At 42.5% G+C, this 17478-nt stretch overlaps 1 protein-coding gene across 3 annotated transcripts in view; it reads left to right on the forward strand.

The window, feature by feature from the left end:
* The window catches only part of KLHL29 (kelch like family member 29), an 878960-nt gene extending 863192 nt beyond the window's left edge, over positions 1–15768 (forward strand). For all 3 annotated transcript variants that reach the window (XM_077291500.1, XM_077291501.1, XM_077291502.1), the window contains 2 exons: positions 13005–13149; positions 14938–15768. In XM_077291500.1, the coding sequence (XP_077147615.1) occupies positions 13005–13149; positions 14938–15121 (329 nt within the window). In that variant the 3' untranslated portion in view covers positions 15122–15768. The remainder of the gene's footprint in view (positions 1–13004; positions 13150–14937) is intronic.
* The last annotated feature ends 1710 nt before the right edge of the window (positions 15769–17478 follow it).

Below are 17478 nucleotides of genomic sequence, written 5' to 3' on the forward strand. Positions count from 1 at the left end.
GTTATCTGCTATATATAGAGGTGTTATCAGTCATTGTACAGGAGGAGGAGGTGAGCTTTGACATCACCTATTGTGAATGGTGGATCCTGTGTTATCTACTGTATATAGAGGTGTTATCAGTCATTGTACAGGAGGAGGTGAGCTGTGACATCGCCTATTGTGGATGGTGGATCCTGTGTTATCTGCTATATATAGAGGTGTTATCAGTCATTGTACAGGAGGAGGAGGTGAGCTGTGATATCACCTATTGTGAATGGTGGATCCTGTGTTATCTACTGTATATAGAAGTGTTATCAGTCATTGTACAGGAGGAGGTGAGCTGTGACATCACCTATTGTGAATGGTGGATCCTGTGTTATCTACTGTATATAAAGGTGTTATCAGTCATTGTACAGGAGGAGGAGGTGAGCTGTGATATCACCTATTGTGAATGGTGGATCCTGTGTTATCTACTGTATATAGAGGTGTTATCAGTCATTGTACAGGAGGAGGTGAGCTGTGACATTACCTATTGTGAATGGTGGATCCTGTGTTATCTGCTGTATATAGAGGTGCTATCAGTCATTGTACAGGAGGAGGAGGAGGTGAGCTGTGACATCACCTATTGTGAATGGTGGATCCTGTGTTACCTACTGTATATAGAGATGTTATCAGTCATTGTACAGGAGGAGGTGAGCTGTGACATCACCTATTGTGAATGGTGGACGCTGTGTTATCTACTGTATATAGAGGTGTTATCAGTCATTATACAGGAGGAGGTGAGCTGTGACATCACCTATTGTGAATGGTGTATCCTGTGTTATCTACTGTATATAGAGGTGTTATCAGTCATTGTACAGGATGAGGTGAGCTTTGACATCACATATTGTGAATGGTGGATCCTATGTTATCTACTGTATATAGAGGTGTTATCAGTCATTGTACAGGAGGAGGAGGTGAGCTGTGACATCACCTATTGTGAATGGTGGATCCTGTGTTATCTACTGTATATAGAGGTGTTATCAGTCATTGTACAGGAGGAGGAGGTGAGCTGTGACATCACCTATTGTGAATGGTGGATCCTTTGTTATCTACTGTATATAGAGGTGTTATCAGTCACTGTACAGGAGGAGGAGGTGAGCTGTGACATCACTTATTGTGATCCTGTGTTATCAGCTGTATAAAGCGGTGTTACCTGTCTTTGTAATCCTGCCTCTGCTTATCTGCTGAAAACTTTTCATCCCTTTAAAAAAACAGTTGCATGTGTAAATATTGTAATATTACTAATTTGCTTTTTTCTAGTAAAGATGTGAAAAAAAGCTTTGCCGAAATAAAAAAATATATATATGTTAGACAAAAACAATAGCTAATTTTCAGACAAGACATAGGGCCCAATACATCAAAGCTTTTATGCCAGTATTCTGGCATAAAAAGTTTTGAAAAGTTGCATAATTTTGGCACAACTGGAGGCTAAACGACTTTTTTCATTTTTATAACATTTTTGAAAAACTGGGTGAGACTGGGACGTGGTGACCACCTCTCGTCATGAGCAGCGGCATTCACTACGCCACAAATCTTACTCCGGCAGAGACTGGAGTAGGATAAGTAACAAGGTGCACACTGAGATGCACATCAGTCATCCGCTGCTCCCAGTTCATGCCTCTTCATGAATCAGGACCGTCATTCCAGCACGTCCCCTCAGTGAACGACACTGGTTGGGCCCATTCCCTTTAAGAATTGGTTCCTTTATGAGTAGGCATATTCTGATAAACCGTCAGTATGGATATATGGATCCAGAATATAGACCACGTCTTATCGCAGCCATGTATTCTTACATAGGTCCATCAGGTCCAACCTTTCTCTGCCAATTGTACATTCTTCCATGTTATAATGGTTGGATCGGCTCAAGGGTTTTTCGAAGGGAACGAAAAAAAAGCCCCATGTCTCTCCGTCCAGATTGGCATTACCCAGCACCATGGGGGGGGGGTGCATTTTAATCTCGACCATAGGCCCCCTATATATAACCCAGATAGACTCTCAGCTGTCCTGATCTTGCAATGTGCACCGACAGGTGGTGACAGGTTGTCTGTAAAAAAGTTTGCGTCAACTCCGGCCTCCGCTCTTGTCTGAATACCCCATGGATGGTCTCCTACCATCTCTACTTATAATTAAAATGCAATAAAACCAATGCCCTCTAAATGTGCTCCCTGCAGGGAATGCTTTACATAACGGCATTAATTAGACAGGAGTTACAGAGCCAGAGCCGCCCGCAGAGTGTTTGTTAAGCAGCATTCTCCATGTCAGGGTCAGTAAATAGAGACCCCCGTGAGAATATTCAGAAATGACTGTGAAGTCATCCAGTGTGAGATCAGCTCCCAGTAACCTTAATAACGAAAGTAAAAAGTAAGTAAAAGTCTCCTCCTGGTGACATTCAGCATGTGCTCCTGGTCAGCAAAACCCGCTCCAAGATCAGATTGGTATACAAAGGAAAAGTCTCAGTAAATCTTGTATTTTATTCATTAAAATCAATGGCATTTATATGCAGAAGAGTCCGGTGAGTGGTCCTACTTATTGATTGACAGTCTGCCTTGTATAACTGTGCACGCAGAGGTAGTTGTCAATCACTGCTGGACTAATATCCATCCAAACCACAGGGATCGCAATGAATAAAATACAACTAATACTGAATCTTTCCATACTAGCCTGTACGCCATTCTGCTCAGCTCCTCCTTCTCTATACCGAGTCCACAGATCGACCTGCATGTACAACGTCACAGGTTCCTTTTGAAATGCAACTTCACCCAAAAAATTCATAAAAATTGAAAACTGTTTCAGACCTCAACCCTGCAAATCACATTGATAATTCCCATGGCAAGAGCAAAGGTGAGATACATGTAGAAAAAAAATTGTTTGCAGACTTCATAGCCCGATGTCATTGTATGTAAGCTCATGATAGTCCGCTCTTCACCTTCCCCACATCTGTTTCATGATCTCTCCCTTGTGCCAGGCCGATCCTTCCTGATCCCTCCCATGTGCCAGTCCGATCCTTCCTGATCCCTCCCAATGTGCCAGGCCGATCCTTCCTGATCTCTCCCTTGTGCCAGGCCGCTCCTTCCTGACCTCTCCCATGTGCCAGGCCGATCCTTCCTGATCCCTCCCAATGTGCCAGGCCGATCCTTCCTGATCTCTCCCTTGTGCCAGGCCAATCCTTCCTGATCGCTCCCTTGTGCCAGGCTGATCCTTCCTGATCCCTCCCATGTGCCAGGCCGATCCTTCCTGATCCCTCCCAATGTGCCAGGGCGATCCTTCCTGATCTCTCTCTTGTGCCAGGCCGATCCTTCCTGATCCCTCCCATGTGCCAGGCCGATCCTTCCTGATCTCTCTCATGTGCCAGGCCGATCCGTCCTGATCTCTCCCTTGTGCCAGGCTGATCCTTCCTGATCTCTCCCATGTGCCAGGCCGATCCTTCCTGATCTCTCCCTTGTGCCAGGCCGATCCTTCCTGATCCCTCCCATGTGCCAGTCCGATCCTTCCTGATCCCTCCCAATGTGCCAGGCCGATCCTTCCTGATCTCTCCCTTGTGCCAGGCCGATCCTTCCTGATCTCTCCCATGTGCCAGGCCGATCCTTCCTGATCCCTCCCAATGTGCCAGGCCGATCCTTCCTGATCTCTCCCTTGTGCCAGGCCGATCCTTCCTGATTTCTCCCTTGTGCCAGGCCGATCCCTCCTGATCCCTCCCATGTGCCAGGCCGATCCTTCCTGATCTCTCCCTTGTGCCAGGCCGATCCTTCCTGATCCCTCCCATGTGCCAGGCCGATCCTTCCTGATCCCGCCCATGTGCCAGGCCGATCCTTCCTGATCTCTCCCTTGTGCCAGGCCGATCCTTCCTGATCCCTCCCATGTGCCAGGCCGATCCTTCCTAATCTATCCCATGTGCCAGGCCGATCCTTCCTGATCTCTCCCATGTGCCAGACAGATCCTTCCTGATCTCTCCCTTGTGCCAGGCCGATCCTTCCTGATCCCTCCCATGTCCCAGGCCGATCCTTCCTAATCTCTCCCATGTGCCAGGCCGATCCTTCCTGATCTCTCCCATGTGCCAGGCTGATCCTTCCTGATCTCTCCCATGTGCCAGGCCGATCCTTCCTGATCTCTCCCATGTGCCAGGCCGATCCTTCCTGATCTCTCCCATGTGCCAGGCCGATCCTTCCTGATCTCTCCCATGTGCCAGGCCGATCCTTCCTGATCTCTCCCTTGTGTCAGGCCAATCCTTCCTGATCCCTCCCATGTGCCAGGCCGATCCTTCCTAATCTCTCTCATGTGCCAGGCCGATCCTTCCTGATCTCTCCCTTGTGCCAGGCTGATCCTTCCTGATCTCTCCCATGTGCCAGGCCGATCCTTCCTGATCTCTCCCTTGTGCCAGGCCGATCCTTCCTGATCCCTCCCATGTGCCAGTCCGATCCTTCCTGATCCCTCCCAATGTGCCAGGCCGATCCTTCCTGATCTCTCCCTTGTGCCAGGCCGATCCTTCCTGATCTCTCCCATGTGCCAGGCCGATCCTTCCTGACCTGTCCTATGTGAAGGCCTCTCATTTCCTGGCCCTTCTGTCTGTTACACCAGTTCATTCTTATTCCTCCTATGTTCCTCCATTAGTCCTTCCAGGCTTGCATCTATAAGACAGTTGTAAGAGTATATTTGCATCTTGTTTCATGCTGAAAGCAGCATGATGTAGGGGCTGAGATCCTGAGTCCAGTGATATCTAATTTACCAGACTGTGTGCTGTTGTTTCAATAAAATCAGTGTTTTATCAGAAGGAGATTATCACTATAGGACTAAGTGTCTCCTGCCAAGTAGCCCACCCCCACCTGTCGTATTTGTGTAACCCTGCTCCACCACTGATTGGCCGCTTTCTGTGTACACTGTGCATAGGCAGAAAGCTGCTGATCTGTGTTATAGGCGGGGTTATACAAAGCTCAGCATTCAGAGAACTGCAGCAGTGAAAACCAAGATTCTGTCACAAGTGTTGCACCCAGTAAACTAAGTGACACATTGCTGGAATTGGGGTCTCTGCCCGTAAATTCTGCTGCTCTCAGGTGAGGTATCAAAAGCTTATTTCACAAATTTTGGACTTGACTAGCTTTATGTGTCCATCCATGTATTGGTGAAACGACCATACCACAGCACCATCAGTGTGGTTGTGACACACTGATGGTGTGTTGAGAAAACACACAGCCAAGGGTACAAAATGTCCTAGGTAATCTATTGTAAGTAGGTGATCCTCCACATGCCCAGGAGATACGTCACTGTGTATGGTCAGAATTATTCAGATGAAATTAGTTTTAGACTGTTCTTCCCCAAAAATCAAGTTATTCCCTATCCTTTGGATAGGGGACTCCTTGCTGATCACTTAGGGTCCTGCTGCTGAGACACCCAATGATCCCTTTAATAGGCCTCTGGAACCTTAAGAACACAGCTCTGCAGCTCTTCCGTGAATGTAGCAGAGGTCCGCTTGCACTGAGCATTGTCTATGGCACTGACGGAAACATTAGGTTTTCTATTGGAATCCTAAATTGCCCCAGTCACTTGCCTACCCTTTATCCCTGCACTGATATATATCACTATGTGTATGTATTTAGGCTATAAATATGCTGGATATTGTGGGGTTCTTCATCATGTCTTGGAGGGAGTTTTGTGTTTCTTCTATAGCCGATTCTGTTTGGAGATTCGAGGGTCCACACTTCCAGTTATGGACGAAGCTTCTCTCCAGATTAGATATTCATTGGATCGCAGACTGTACGAGCCTTGGATTTAGTATCTAGGAATTGGTACAGTAGGTGGAAACTGAAGAAACCCCATTATGTGGACATGGCGGTGAGGAGGCACCTGAGGCCTAATGGGTAGTGATGAGCGAGTATACTCGTTGCTCGGGTGATCTCAGAGTATTTGTGACTGCTCCGAGATTTAGTTTTTGTTGAGGCAGCTGCATGATTTACAGCTGCTAGACAGCCTGAATACATGTGGGGATTCCCTAGCAACCAGGCCACCCCCACATGTACTCAGGCTCAGGAAAACCCGAGCAACGAGTACACTCGCTCATCACTAGTAATGGGTCATCACCACGGAATAATAAGTACTTGGTTTGTCGCGGATCGTGTGTGAGCCGGTAATGCCACCATCACTCTGGCCCAAACTCCACATATATAGTCACATATATAGTCACATATATTCGGGCTGGGGCTGGAGCCTTCAGAGACTCCTTGTGCACTATTATAAGCCGGAGACTAAAGTGTCAGAGATCAGAGCAAGCTTGTACCATGGAATTGAGGACAGATGAAATGGAAATGTGTGGAAAAAGGAGCAGAGCTGGGCGCGTGGGGGAGAATCACAAATCCTCATTTCCGTCTCGCTATGTGTTACACTGTACATCAGAAATCTCCGCCGTGGATGGAATAGAAAGCTGCTGGGAGCGCTGCTCCGTCTGACCCCAGCAAAATACCGTACAATGAAAAGTAGATTCTTCCAAGACCCAGCGGCCTTTCTTCTTCAAAGAGAAGGTGCGCTCCCCATGATATCAGGGCTCTCATGCTTTACTCCGGGGGTGATTGCCTCTTGATGTCTCGCAACCTATAGTGTATATTTAGCTGAAATTCATACAAGACCTATCTTTACAGCTCATAATCTTCAGCTAGAACCTAGGGATGCCTCTGAGGCACGAGGCTCAAAGCGTCTCATGCCCATAGACAGTATCGTGCTGGATTGGCTAAGGCCCTCCTATAAAATTGATTCTTGGAGTCCACTGTTCAGCTACATGCTGAACCTGACCCTAGTACACACATTTACTTGTGCTTCTATGTAATAATAACTTGGCTAGCTGGCTTAATGAATGATTACATTTTAGCCTTTTCTGCAAATTGTGAATCAAGTGTAATACTCATCAGCACTCCTTCACAACGGCCTACCGGAGGATTCTCCAGCTCCCCTGTGGGCCAGTCCGAGCCTGCATAGACATGTCTGTAGAGACGGAACGGAACAAGCAAATTGTGGGTCTACATGTGAGAGCAGTTTGTTAGGCAGTTACGGGGTTAATGACATAAAAAAAATAAGAGGGGATTGGTAAAAGTAAGGTAAGAGCAGGGGAGGGGTTGCTGTCCTATTAAGCAGTGAGGATGAGGCACCAAGCAGTACCACTGAGGTCCGGGTCAGAAAGGGTCCTGTTTACCCCCGTTTGGTTTGGAGCACCTTCGGTTGGTGGTCTGAGGGCTTTCTCTTTCTGAAGTACTGGGCGTCCATAGAAGGTATGGGATCACTCTTAAGGAAATGTGTCATTAGCAAATAATCTGTTGTTTAAGTCAGGTTTTTAGGCTAAATTATTTTTTTTTAGAAAAATAGCTTTTTATTACTTTTTTGGTAATATGTAAAATTTAAAAATTACATTAGCAAAAATAAAAACAGATGTAAACAATAGACGACAAATTCACTTTGAATGGATGTTTCTCTACTTAAAATTAAAGCCGATAGGACCAAAGTTGAGTGATTAAAAAAAAAAAAAATCAGATACTCACCTCCTGGATCTGCATCTCTCCTCCGCATTCCCTACTGTGCCCTCTGCTAGTCTTGGGACATCAACCTTCAGAGAGGACATCCCGTGAAGGTGGCTCCTAACACACAAGGACAATGAAGGCTGCAGCTGATCAGAGGCTGCAGCAGTGAGGCCCCCTCCAGATGTTGATGGCCCAACGGGTAGACCTGATTATGTTCTGAGATTAGTGGTACAGTCCTGGAGAATAACCTAGACATGTCACTGGAGAATCTTTCAAGCCTGGCTGGTGCAATGTAGGGAACATTAAATGCTGTCTCTTTAGTTAATTGCACATGTAAGAATCCCAATTATCATGGATCAAAAGTTGCCTCCAGTAGAAAACTCTAATTTGTCAATGGAAATTACATACTTTTTCCTGCGGGGGCAGTGTAGGGAAATTCAACACTTGCCGGTTATTTGTTCTTGAGATTACAAGTGATTGCTCAGACCCCAGTGATTCTCTTATCAATGGAGGACGGACCCTTCTGACGAAAAGGGATTGTACCAAGTAGACATTACTCTGTGAGGTGCCTGAAAAATTAGTCGTATCGGTAGTGCTGGCCTGTCTGATGGAGCCCTAACACTCCACGAGGCTTTCAGCAGTGATGTATTAGCCTCTATAGGCTGGCTTGTAGGGATTTCTTACAATGGTGCCACGTACCCTTTATATTGTCATGTTCCTATTAGCAATGTGATAAATGTATGACCACTGAGGGTCCGGCTGCTGAGACACGCAGGATCCTGAGAATCGGGGTCCCAAAGTCCCCCCTGTGTGAATAGAGCAGTAGTGAGCATGTCTGGCTACCACTCCTGTAGACAGGAAATAGAGCAGAAGTTGCACATGCTCACTACTGCTTTATTCACACTTTATTGCGTTATTCCACGGCCACTGGATCAGAAGCCTGAAAAGGCCTCCTACCCGTCACCATCCCCAGCTCCTCTTTGGATTAGGCAGATTGGTGCAACGTCATTGTTGTGGCATGATATCACGCCAGGCCGGCTACTTGAAAGGGAAGCTGGGGATGTCGACATGTAGGAGGCCGTGGACCTGGTCAAAAGTCCATGGTCTTGGGAATTTATATCTATTCTGTTTTTAATGTGTCCAGGCCATGTATGATCCTATATGAGCCCATCATGGTCAAATCTATTAATAGAAGTATGATAAAAAGAAAAGCAAAAAGAAAAAAAGCTCCTCTACAAAAAATATATAAAAATATCAATCTTTATTTATTACTAGCTGTACTACCCGGCTTCGCCCGGGGTAATAACTGCTGTTAGCAAAATAGAATGTGTTAACAAAAATTTATTCTGCACAAAAAAACCACAAAACAAATAGATAGAAATGTAATTATTAAAAGGCAAAAACTAAGCTAATAGAAGCATTTTACAACATATATTTCAACACCAGAGATATTCCACACAGATTTAACTAAATTGGCCAAGTAATGTGAAGTAATCTTCTACTACTTATTCGAGAGCCTTTTGATAAACGACATTCTTAGTTTTTCCTTCAGGTGCAAAGACAAACAGATTTTTGGCTGTTCCAACTCTTGAACAGGCCACATAAAGTTGCCCATGAGAAAAGCATGGAGATTGTAAATCTAAGCTAGCTGAAGAGCCCGGCATTGCCTGGGCATAGTAAATATCTGTGGTTAGTTATAGCACCTCACTTCTCTTATTTTCCCATCACGCCTCTCATTTTCCCCATCACATCTTTCATTTTCCCCCTCACATCTCTAATTTTCTCCCTCACACCTCTCATTTTCCCCCTCACTCCTCTTATTTTCCCCCTCACTCCTCTCATTCCCCCCTAACACTTGTCATTTCGACCTCACATCTGTCATTTTCCGATCACTCCACTATTTTCCCTCACTCCTCTTATTTTGCACTCACACCTTTTCATTTTCACCTCACACCTCTCATTTTCACCTCAGTATATACATGTTTGTCATCTCCCTTATATATAGTATACACCTGTATGTCATCTCCTGTATATAGTATATACCTGTATGTCATCTCCCCTGTATATAGTATATACCTGCTGTGTGTCATCTCCCCTGTATATAGTATATACCTGTATGTCATCTCCTATATATAGTATATACCTGTATGTAATCTCCTCCTGTATATAGTATATACCTGTGTGTCATCTCACCTATATATAGTATATATTTGTGTGTCATCTCCTTCTGTATATAGTATATACCTGTATGTCATCTCCTCCTATACATAGCATATACCTGTATGTCATCTCCTCCTGTATATACTATATACCTGTAGGTAATCTGCTCCTGTATATAGTATATACCTGTGTGTCATCTCCTTCTGTATATAGTATATACCTGTATGTCATCTCCTGCTGTATGTAGTATGTACCTGTATGTCATCTCCTCCTCTATATAGTATATACCTGTGTGTCATCTCTCCTGTATATAGTATATATCTGTGTGTCATCTCCTCCTGCATATAGTATATACGTGTATGTCATCTCCCCTGTAAATAGTATATACCTGTGTCATCTCCCCTGTATATAGTATATATGTGTGTGTCATCTCCTCCTGTATATAGTATATACCTGTGTGTCATCTCCTCCTGTATATAGTATATACCTGTATGTCATCTCCTCCTGTATGTAGTATGTACCTGTATGTCATCTCCTCCTCTATATAGTATATACCTGTGTGTTATCTCTCCTGTATATAGTATATATCTGTGTGTCATCTCCTCCTGTATATAGTATATACCTGTGTGTCATCTCCCCTGTAAATAGTATATACCTGTGTGTCATCTCCTCCTGTATATAGTATATATCTGTATGTCATCTCCTCCTGTATTAGACCTCGTTCACACGTTATTTGGTCAGTATTTTTACCTCAGTATTTGTAAGCTTAATTGGCAGCCTGATAAATCCCCAGCCAACAGTAAGCCCACCCCCTGGCAGTATATATTAGCTCACACATACACATAATAGACTGGTCATGTGACTGACAGCTGCCGGATTCCTATATGGTACATTTGTTGCTCTTGTAGTTTGTCAGCTTATTAATCAGATTTTTATTTTTGAAGGATAATACCAGACTTGTGTGTGTTTTAGGGCGAGTTTCATGTGTCACGTTGTGTGTGTTGAGTTGCGTGTGGCGACATGCATGTAGCGACTTTTGTGAGATGAGTTTTGTGTGGCGACATGCGTGTAGCAACTTTTTGTGTGTCGAGTTGCATGTGACAGGTTAGTGTAGCAAGTTGTGTGCAGCACGTTTTGCGCATGGCGAGTTTTGCGCGTGGCGAGTTTTATGTGTGGTGCCTTTTGAGTATGTGCAAGTTTTGTGTGAGGCAACTTTTGCATGTGTTGCAACTTTTGTGCATGTGGCAATTTTTCAGCGTGTGCAAGTTTTGCGTGTGGCGAGTTTTCCATGAGGTGAGTTTTGCACGTGTGGCGAGTTTTGCATGTAGAGAGTTTTGCGCGTGGCGAGTTTTGAGCGGCGACTTTTGTGTTTCAACTTTTATGTGGCGAGGTTGGTGTATGTGTGGTGAAATGTGCGCTGTGGGTGGTATATGTGTTCGAGCACGTGGTAGTGTGTGGCGCATTTGGTGTGTGTGTTCATATCCCCGTGGTGGTGTGGTGATTATCCCATGTCGGGGCCCCACCTTAGCAACTGTACAGTATATACTCTTTGGCGCCATCGCTCTCGTTCTTTAAGTCTCCCTTGTTCACATCTGGCGGCTGTTAATTTGCCTCCAACACTTTTCCTTTCATTTTTTCCCCATTATGTAGATAGGGGCAAAATTGTTTGGTGAATTGGAAAGCGCGGGGTTAAAATTTCACCTCACAATATAGCCTATGACGCTCTCGGGGTCCAGACGTGTGACTGTGCAAAATTTTGTGGCTGTAGCTGCGACGGTTCAGATGCCAATCCCGGACATACACACACACACACATACATACATTCAGCTTTATATATTAGATAAATGCAAAACATATAGACAAAAAAATATATATAAAAGGGGTTAAAAAAAAGGTTAGTGCAGAAAAAAACATTCTGGAAGTAATAGCTCAATATACCTTTAAGTGATAAGAAAAATCTATGTAACTCACATGGAGAAAGTGCATATCAGATATAGTAATACTAATAATATAGAGAGAGCTGTTAGAAATCCTAGTTCAGATAAATGCATTAGAATCATTTGTATAGCCATCAGATCTTTGCAAACAAAAGGTTACTCCACTTAGTAGCTAAGACTCAGCATGGGTGAAAAAGAGTTAATAATTGCCACCATAAGGAACCCCTGACGCGCGTTTCGCCTTTTAGCTTCCTCAGAGAACCCTTTCTGTATTACTAAATCTGCAATGCTATACATAGTACTAATTTAAGTATCTATCTTGTATAACATATACCCTACATTTATGATTACAAAGTTAATACCGTAGATTTTATCTAAATTCACCTGATATCCTCACAAATTGGTTTTACACACTTTCTCCATGTGAGTTACATAGATTTTTCTTTCCTCTTAAAGATGTATTTCCCTACTTAATTGGGATACCGCCAGAATGTTTTTTTTTTTTTTTTTTTGCATTAACCATTTTTAACCCTTTTTCTATATATTTTTTGTGTATGTTTTTGTATTTATAATGAATATAGATTGATATTTTGATATACTCTTTGTACAGGAGTTTTTTTCTTTTTGGATTTTCATGTATGATCCTAGAATTACATTTTTCAGCAGTGGGGGTGTACTTAAATTGGAAACATTAAAGGTAACCTGTCATGGTGCTAATACTTTCCAGTGTACTGGCAGCAAGTTATGGGGCAGTAAAAGCAGAGTACCGTAGTATATATATATATATATATATATATATATATATATATATATATATATATATAGTTTAGTAGGAAAAGATTTACCAAAGTAAAAATTGTAAAATCTAAGTGTCCAGTGGGCGGTCCTACGTACTGATTGTCAGCTTCTCAGTGATGGGACCAACTACCAGAAACGTACAGTGGTTTAGGTCTATAAATGGTAAGTTATGCTGAATCTTTTAGCACAAAACTAGACATCAATCCATCCATCCATGTAGTAGGTTCCCTTTAAGAAAGACTGTTTTCATCAAAGTAATTGGTTGTTCATTAAAGGGAATGATTAGAAAATGATGTTTGATTTTTTTTTTCTAAGTGGTGCAACAGCTGCCCATAGGTGGTAGCTTGTATTACAGCTCAGCTCTATTAATATCAATAGAAAATTAGCTGCAATTCCAGGCAAAACCAATGGACAGGCGTGGCGCTGTTTATGGAAGAAAGGAGCCATTTTTTTCTAACAACGTTAATGTGACTGTACAGTTGGAGTAGGATGTGTTGTACCGTGTCACGCTGAGAGGGACAATCTGCGCTTTGTCTTCTGCATTGTTACTGGGACATAGAAATCACAATCCAAGCTCTGTTTTCTCTCTCAGATAATAAGTACGCCCCGGCGGTCACCCTGAACGGCTTCATCTTCATTCTGGGAGGAGCTTACGCCAGAGCGACCACGATCTACGACCCCGAGAAAGGAAACATAAAGGCTGGACCCAACATGAATCACTCCAGGCAATTCTGCAGGTGACCTACGTCTACATGTATAGACATTGATTTCAGTAATCGCCACAATGTCTTAAAGGGGAGCTCCAAAACATTTTTAAATACTAAAAACGTGACTCCTGAGTCTCCTTTCCAGAAAAATTCCACCATTGTCCTAAATCGGTCGGTTTCCTGTATTATTTAGAAATCTGTTTAATGGGGGTCAGACATTGTTAGTTTACAGTGAGGGATCATTTAGGATCATGATCTAAATATCCATAGGGTAGTTTTCATATCTATTTCCCTGTGGAGGACCCATCGCTTTCATGTGTAACTTGGATTTCAGTAAGTACTATGTAATACTCCATCTGACCTGCGGAAGTGCTGTTGCAAGATTTTTCCTAAAAGCTGATGCGTCAGGATCAGGTGACGATGTATCAGGTGCGCGGCTCGTTACAGTGCAGGCATCAGGGCCGCGTCTTGTAATGAGTGGCGTGAACATGTATGATCATCGCCTCGAACATTAGTGACTTTCTGAACAAAAGGAGAGGCTGTAATAGGGTACATTGCCCTCCATGACACCAGACACCTGCACCATGGAGGGGAAGACTCTGGGAAAGACATCTGGATCTGGCCCTTATAGGAGCGATGACCCCTGAGTCCGTCCCTTGACTGGTTGATATCGGCCCGTTCCGTGCGGCTCCAGTAAATTCCCAGCGAGCCATCAATCCGTGTGAGTGACAGGCTCCATCTGCTGTTATTGTGCGCTGCCGGCTGCACGTGAGTCGGCAGCTGTTCTTCTGGCAATTTACAGACGGTGTTTCCTCTAAATATTTATCATATTCTCTGTACCTAAATGTAATATCCGTGAGATAATTAGAGGGCGCCGCATTTACTGATGGCAGCGTCACTGGTACCGGGCATGCTGGGGAGCTGGATGTCAATACATGTCATGGGTGCTTGTCTAACATGTGCAAATCATTGTCAGCGGGGTCCCTGGCGGTTTCCCCCGACAGAAGCTGCAACTCATTTTATGTGATAATGTATACTGTGTTCGACGGACCCAAATCCCACTTCCCAGCATGCTCCGCTCGTATAACAGATTGACAGACAAATTTATCTCGCACATAATGAATCAGAAACTGTCGTTAGAAGCCATCGCTGTCCCCAAAGGCCCAAACTGCAGGGAAATCTCTAACTTCTGCCAGAACGACAATGAGACGTCAGCACATGAAGGACCAGCATATGTTCTAGATTTTCTGCCCAAACGTTACTATCTATTCTAGATGTCTATCTGTCCCATCATCTATGTCCGTCCTGCTAATGTATCTGACTGGCAATGAAGAGAGCATTTTATGAGAATGTAGACTGTCACAACAAATTCCTATCAGTAGGTTTCATATATAAAGTGGTGCTTAGACCGTGATCATCTAAAGAGACAAGTGCAAGGAATTTAATCCCTTTTGTAGAATCAACAGATGTAAATTTAATATCAGAATCCAACTGATTAGGACACTGATGAACAGTATGGAGTTCTAGCACTCTGCCGGAAAAGAGATCGTCTATGTATTGTCAACACCTGTTGACAGATAAAAACAAAAACCTGACCTAGCCACTTAGGTCTATTATGATACACTATTGGATGGCAGAGGGCCCATATACAGTTCTTGCACAGCGGGCCCTCTTCTGTCTGTGTCCGCCAATGGGCTGGATTATAGGTAAATTGCCATTTTTGACAAGTCAGACTGTAAGATCGTATCCATGTTTGGAAATCTACGACTGACCAGTTGGCCAGATTGAGGTCACTAACCCTCTCTTTTGCTTCTGCAGCGCCGTGGTCCTGGACGGAAAGATATATGCAACAGGCGGCATCGTCAGCAGCGAAGGACCCGCTCTGGGAAACATGGAATATTACGACCCCAAGTCGAACACATGGACATTATTACCCAACATGCCTTGCCCCCTCTTCCGCCACGGATGTGTAGTGATAAAGAAATACATTCAGAGTGGTTGACACAAAGGGCAGCGATGAACTGAAACCACGGTCCGACACGTTAGAACGTTTTTTGTTTTTTTTCTTTCTTTCATTGGTTTGGTTTTAATCCTTCCCATGCCAGAGATGAAGCGGTTATACCCTCCTCTTCTTCAGCCGGCTTTACTCCATTTATTTTATAAGGAGGTGGATAAAAAGGGGAAAATGAAAAATAAGGATTTGGTGTTTTGTTTTTGTTTTTGGGGTATTTTTTTAAATTATTTCTTTGTCTACAGCTTTTCAATAGTCTACATTGAATGTAGAAGATCATCCTCCCTTTTGGGTGATGCCGGAGCAATTGGGCTCCAAACTATGTATAATATGTATGATTTTTGGGGGCAAATGTGTCACTAGGTGGCGTAGTGACACTTGTTGTCACCCTAGGTGCAATAGATTCCCATATTTTTACATGGGTTGAGCTGAGATAGGGTTTCGGGAGAGGGAGGGGAGCAGATGAGGACCTGTATTTTACCTTCTAGATGTAAAGCTGGGATTTTGTTTGCAGATGACTGTTCGGTACAGCTTTGCACCTCATCATAGAGAATATTGGAAGAAGCCGTTTTGTTTTTAGGTTTAAGCCTTCGCTTATTCTTTCGATGCAGAGAATGTAGCGTTAGCTGCAGAGGAGCAAAAAAAAAAAATCTGTTTGTCAAAATTATGAAATTCGAAGGAAATTTTGAGAATAAATTAATAAATAATATAAGCAAATAAAATTTCCATGATGGGAGATCTTTTAGATTTATAAATTATGGAGTGTCCCATATAGGGCCACACGGCAGCAATAAGGGTCAGTGGAGGACTCATTGTGTCCATTTATTATATGGTCGAACAGTCATTTTAATGGAAGTCTTGTAATTCCCCATTTCACCTGTAGTGGCCGCTGCAGGGAATATGTGCAGCTGCCTACTGCTTTCTAGTTAGGACAACTCATTTAAAGGGGCTGTCCAGTTTAAAATTTTGTTCTTCCATTAGGTTGCATATCTTTAAGTTAACAATCACAGCAATAAGCACCCTCCACAGGTCCAGCGCTGCCTCTCTGCCAGTCTTTGTTGACAGACTGCAGTGGTCACATCATTGCTGCAGCCAATCACTGAACTTAAAAGCTAGTGCCATCTACCTCTGGGCCCGGCGATTGGCTGCCAAAGAGTTATCATAGAGATGCAGTCAACATTAGTTTCTTAATCTAAAAGTTTAGAAGGGTTTTTTTTAATCACGTTTAAATATGCAAAATAGATAGAAATTTTGGGAGGGGAAAAAAATATTTCTTTGGAAGCAAAAAAAATTAAATTATTTTTCAAATTCCAATTTTTTGACAAACTTTTTTTTTTCAATGTTAGGAAGAGAGAATTGAAAATCTGTCCAGAGCGCAGATTTACTGTCAAATATTAGTCTTCCTGCAGGTCTTAATGAAATTGATTTTTCTGTTACTGGGCTAGTAAATCTATATATAAAGACTGCATATATATTATATTTATAACTAAATTGTTTCGTATCAAAGTGAGTTTTTTGGAGGATTTAACAAGAGTAGCTAAATGTTTTCAGCGACTAGAAACTTCACCAACAGCTCAAAGCCGATGAAAAAACTCATTGAAATCATTTTTAAGAATTTCAGACTGCAATCAACAAACATTTTTCATGAGACATAATATATAAATCAGTTATTATTATTATTTTTTGTGCATTTTTTCTCCTCTTCTAATAATGTGGATAGAATTAAAGTTGTTGTCCACTTTCAGGAACAATTACTTAAACGCCTGAATTTTTATTTTATTTTTTTATTCAAACACCTGAATTTTTATTTTATTTTTTTATTTAAACGCCTGAATTTTTATTTTATTTTTTTATTTAAACTCCTGAATTTTTATTTTATTTTTTTATTTAAACGCCTGAATTTTTATTTTATTTTTTTATTTAAACGCCTGAATTTTTATTTTATTTTTTTATTTAAACGCCTGCATTTTTAGTTGTTTTTTTTTACTTAAACGCCTGCATTTTTATTTATTTTATTATTTGTTTTACTTACACTCCTGAGTTTATTTATATATATATATATATATATATATATATATATATATATATATATATATATATTTTACGCTTGAATTTTTTCTTTAACTAAAACATTTTTTAATAGGGTTTCATTCTAAATTTTGCCTTCGGTAGCCTTTGTGTTGCATTGCCTGTTGCTGACTGGAGAAAGAGTTATCTGAGAAACCTTCAGTGGGCTGATATTAACAGTCCAGACCCTTATCTATCTTTTTTTGAGCTCCTCTCAGCTGATTTATGATCACAGACCACATCAAAGTTGAATGTGCAAAGAAACAAAGAGCCTCAAAAAG

Source organism: Ranitomeya variabilis, chromosome 2 (genome assembly GCF_051348905.1).
Source record: "Ranitomeya variabilis isolate aRanVar5 chromosome 2, aRanVar5.hap1, whole genome shotgun sequence".
Classification (NCBI taxonomy): domain Eukaryota; kingdom Metazoa; phylum Chordata; class Amphibia; order Anura; family Dendrobatidae; genus Ranitomeya; species Ranitomeya variabilis.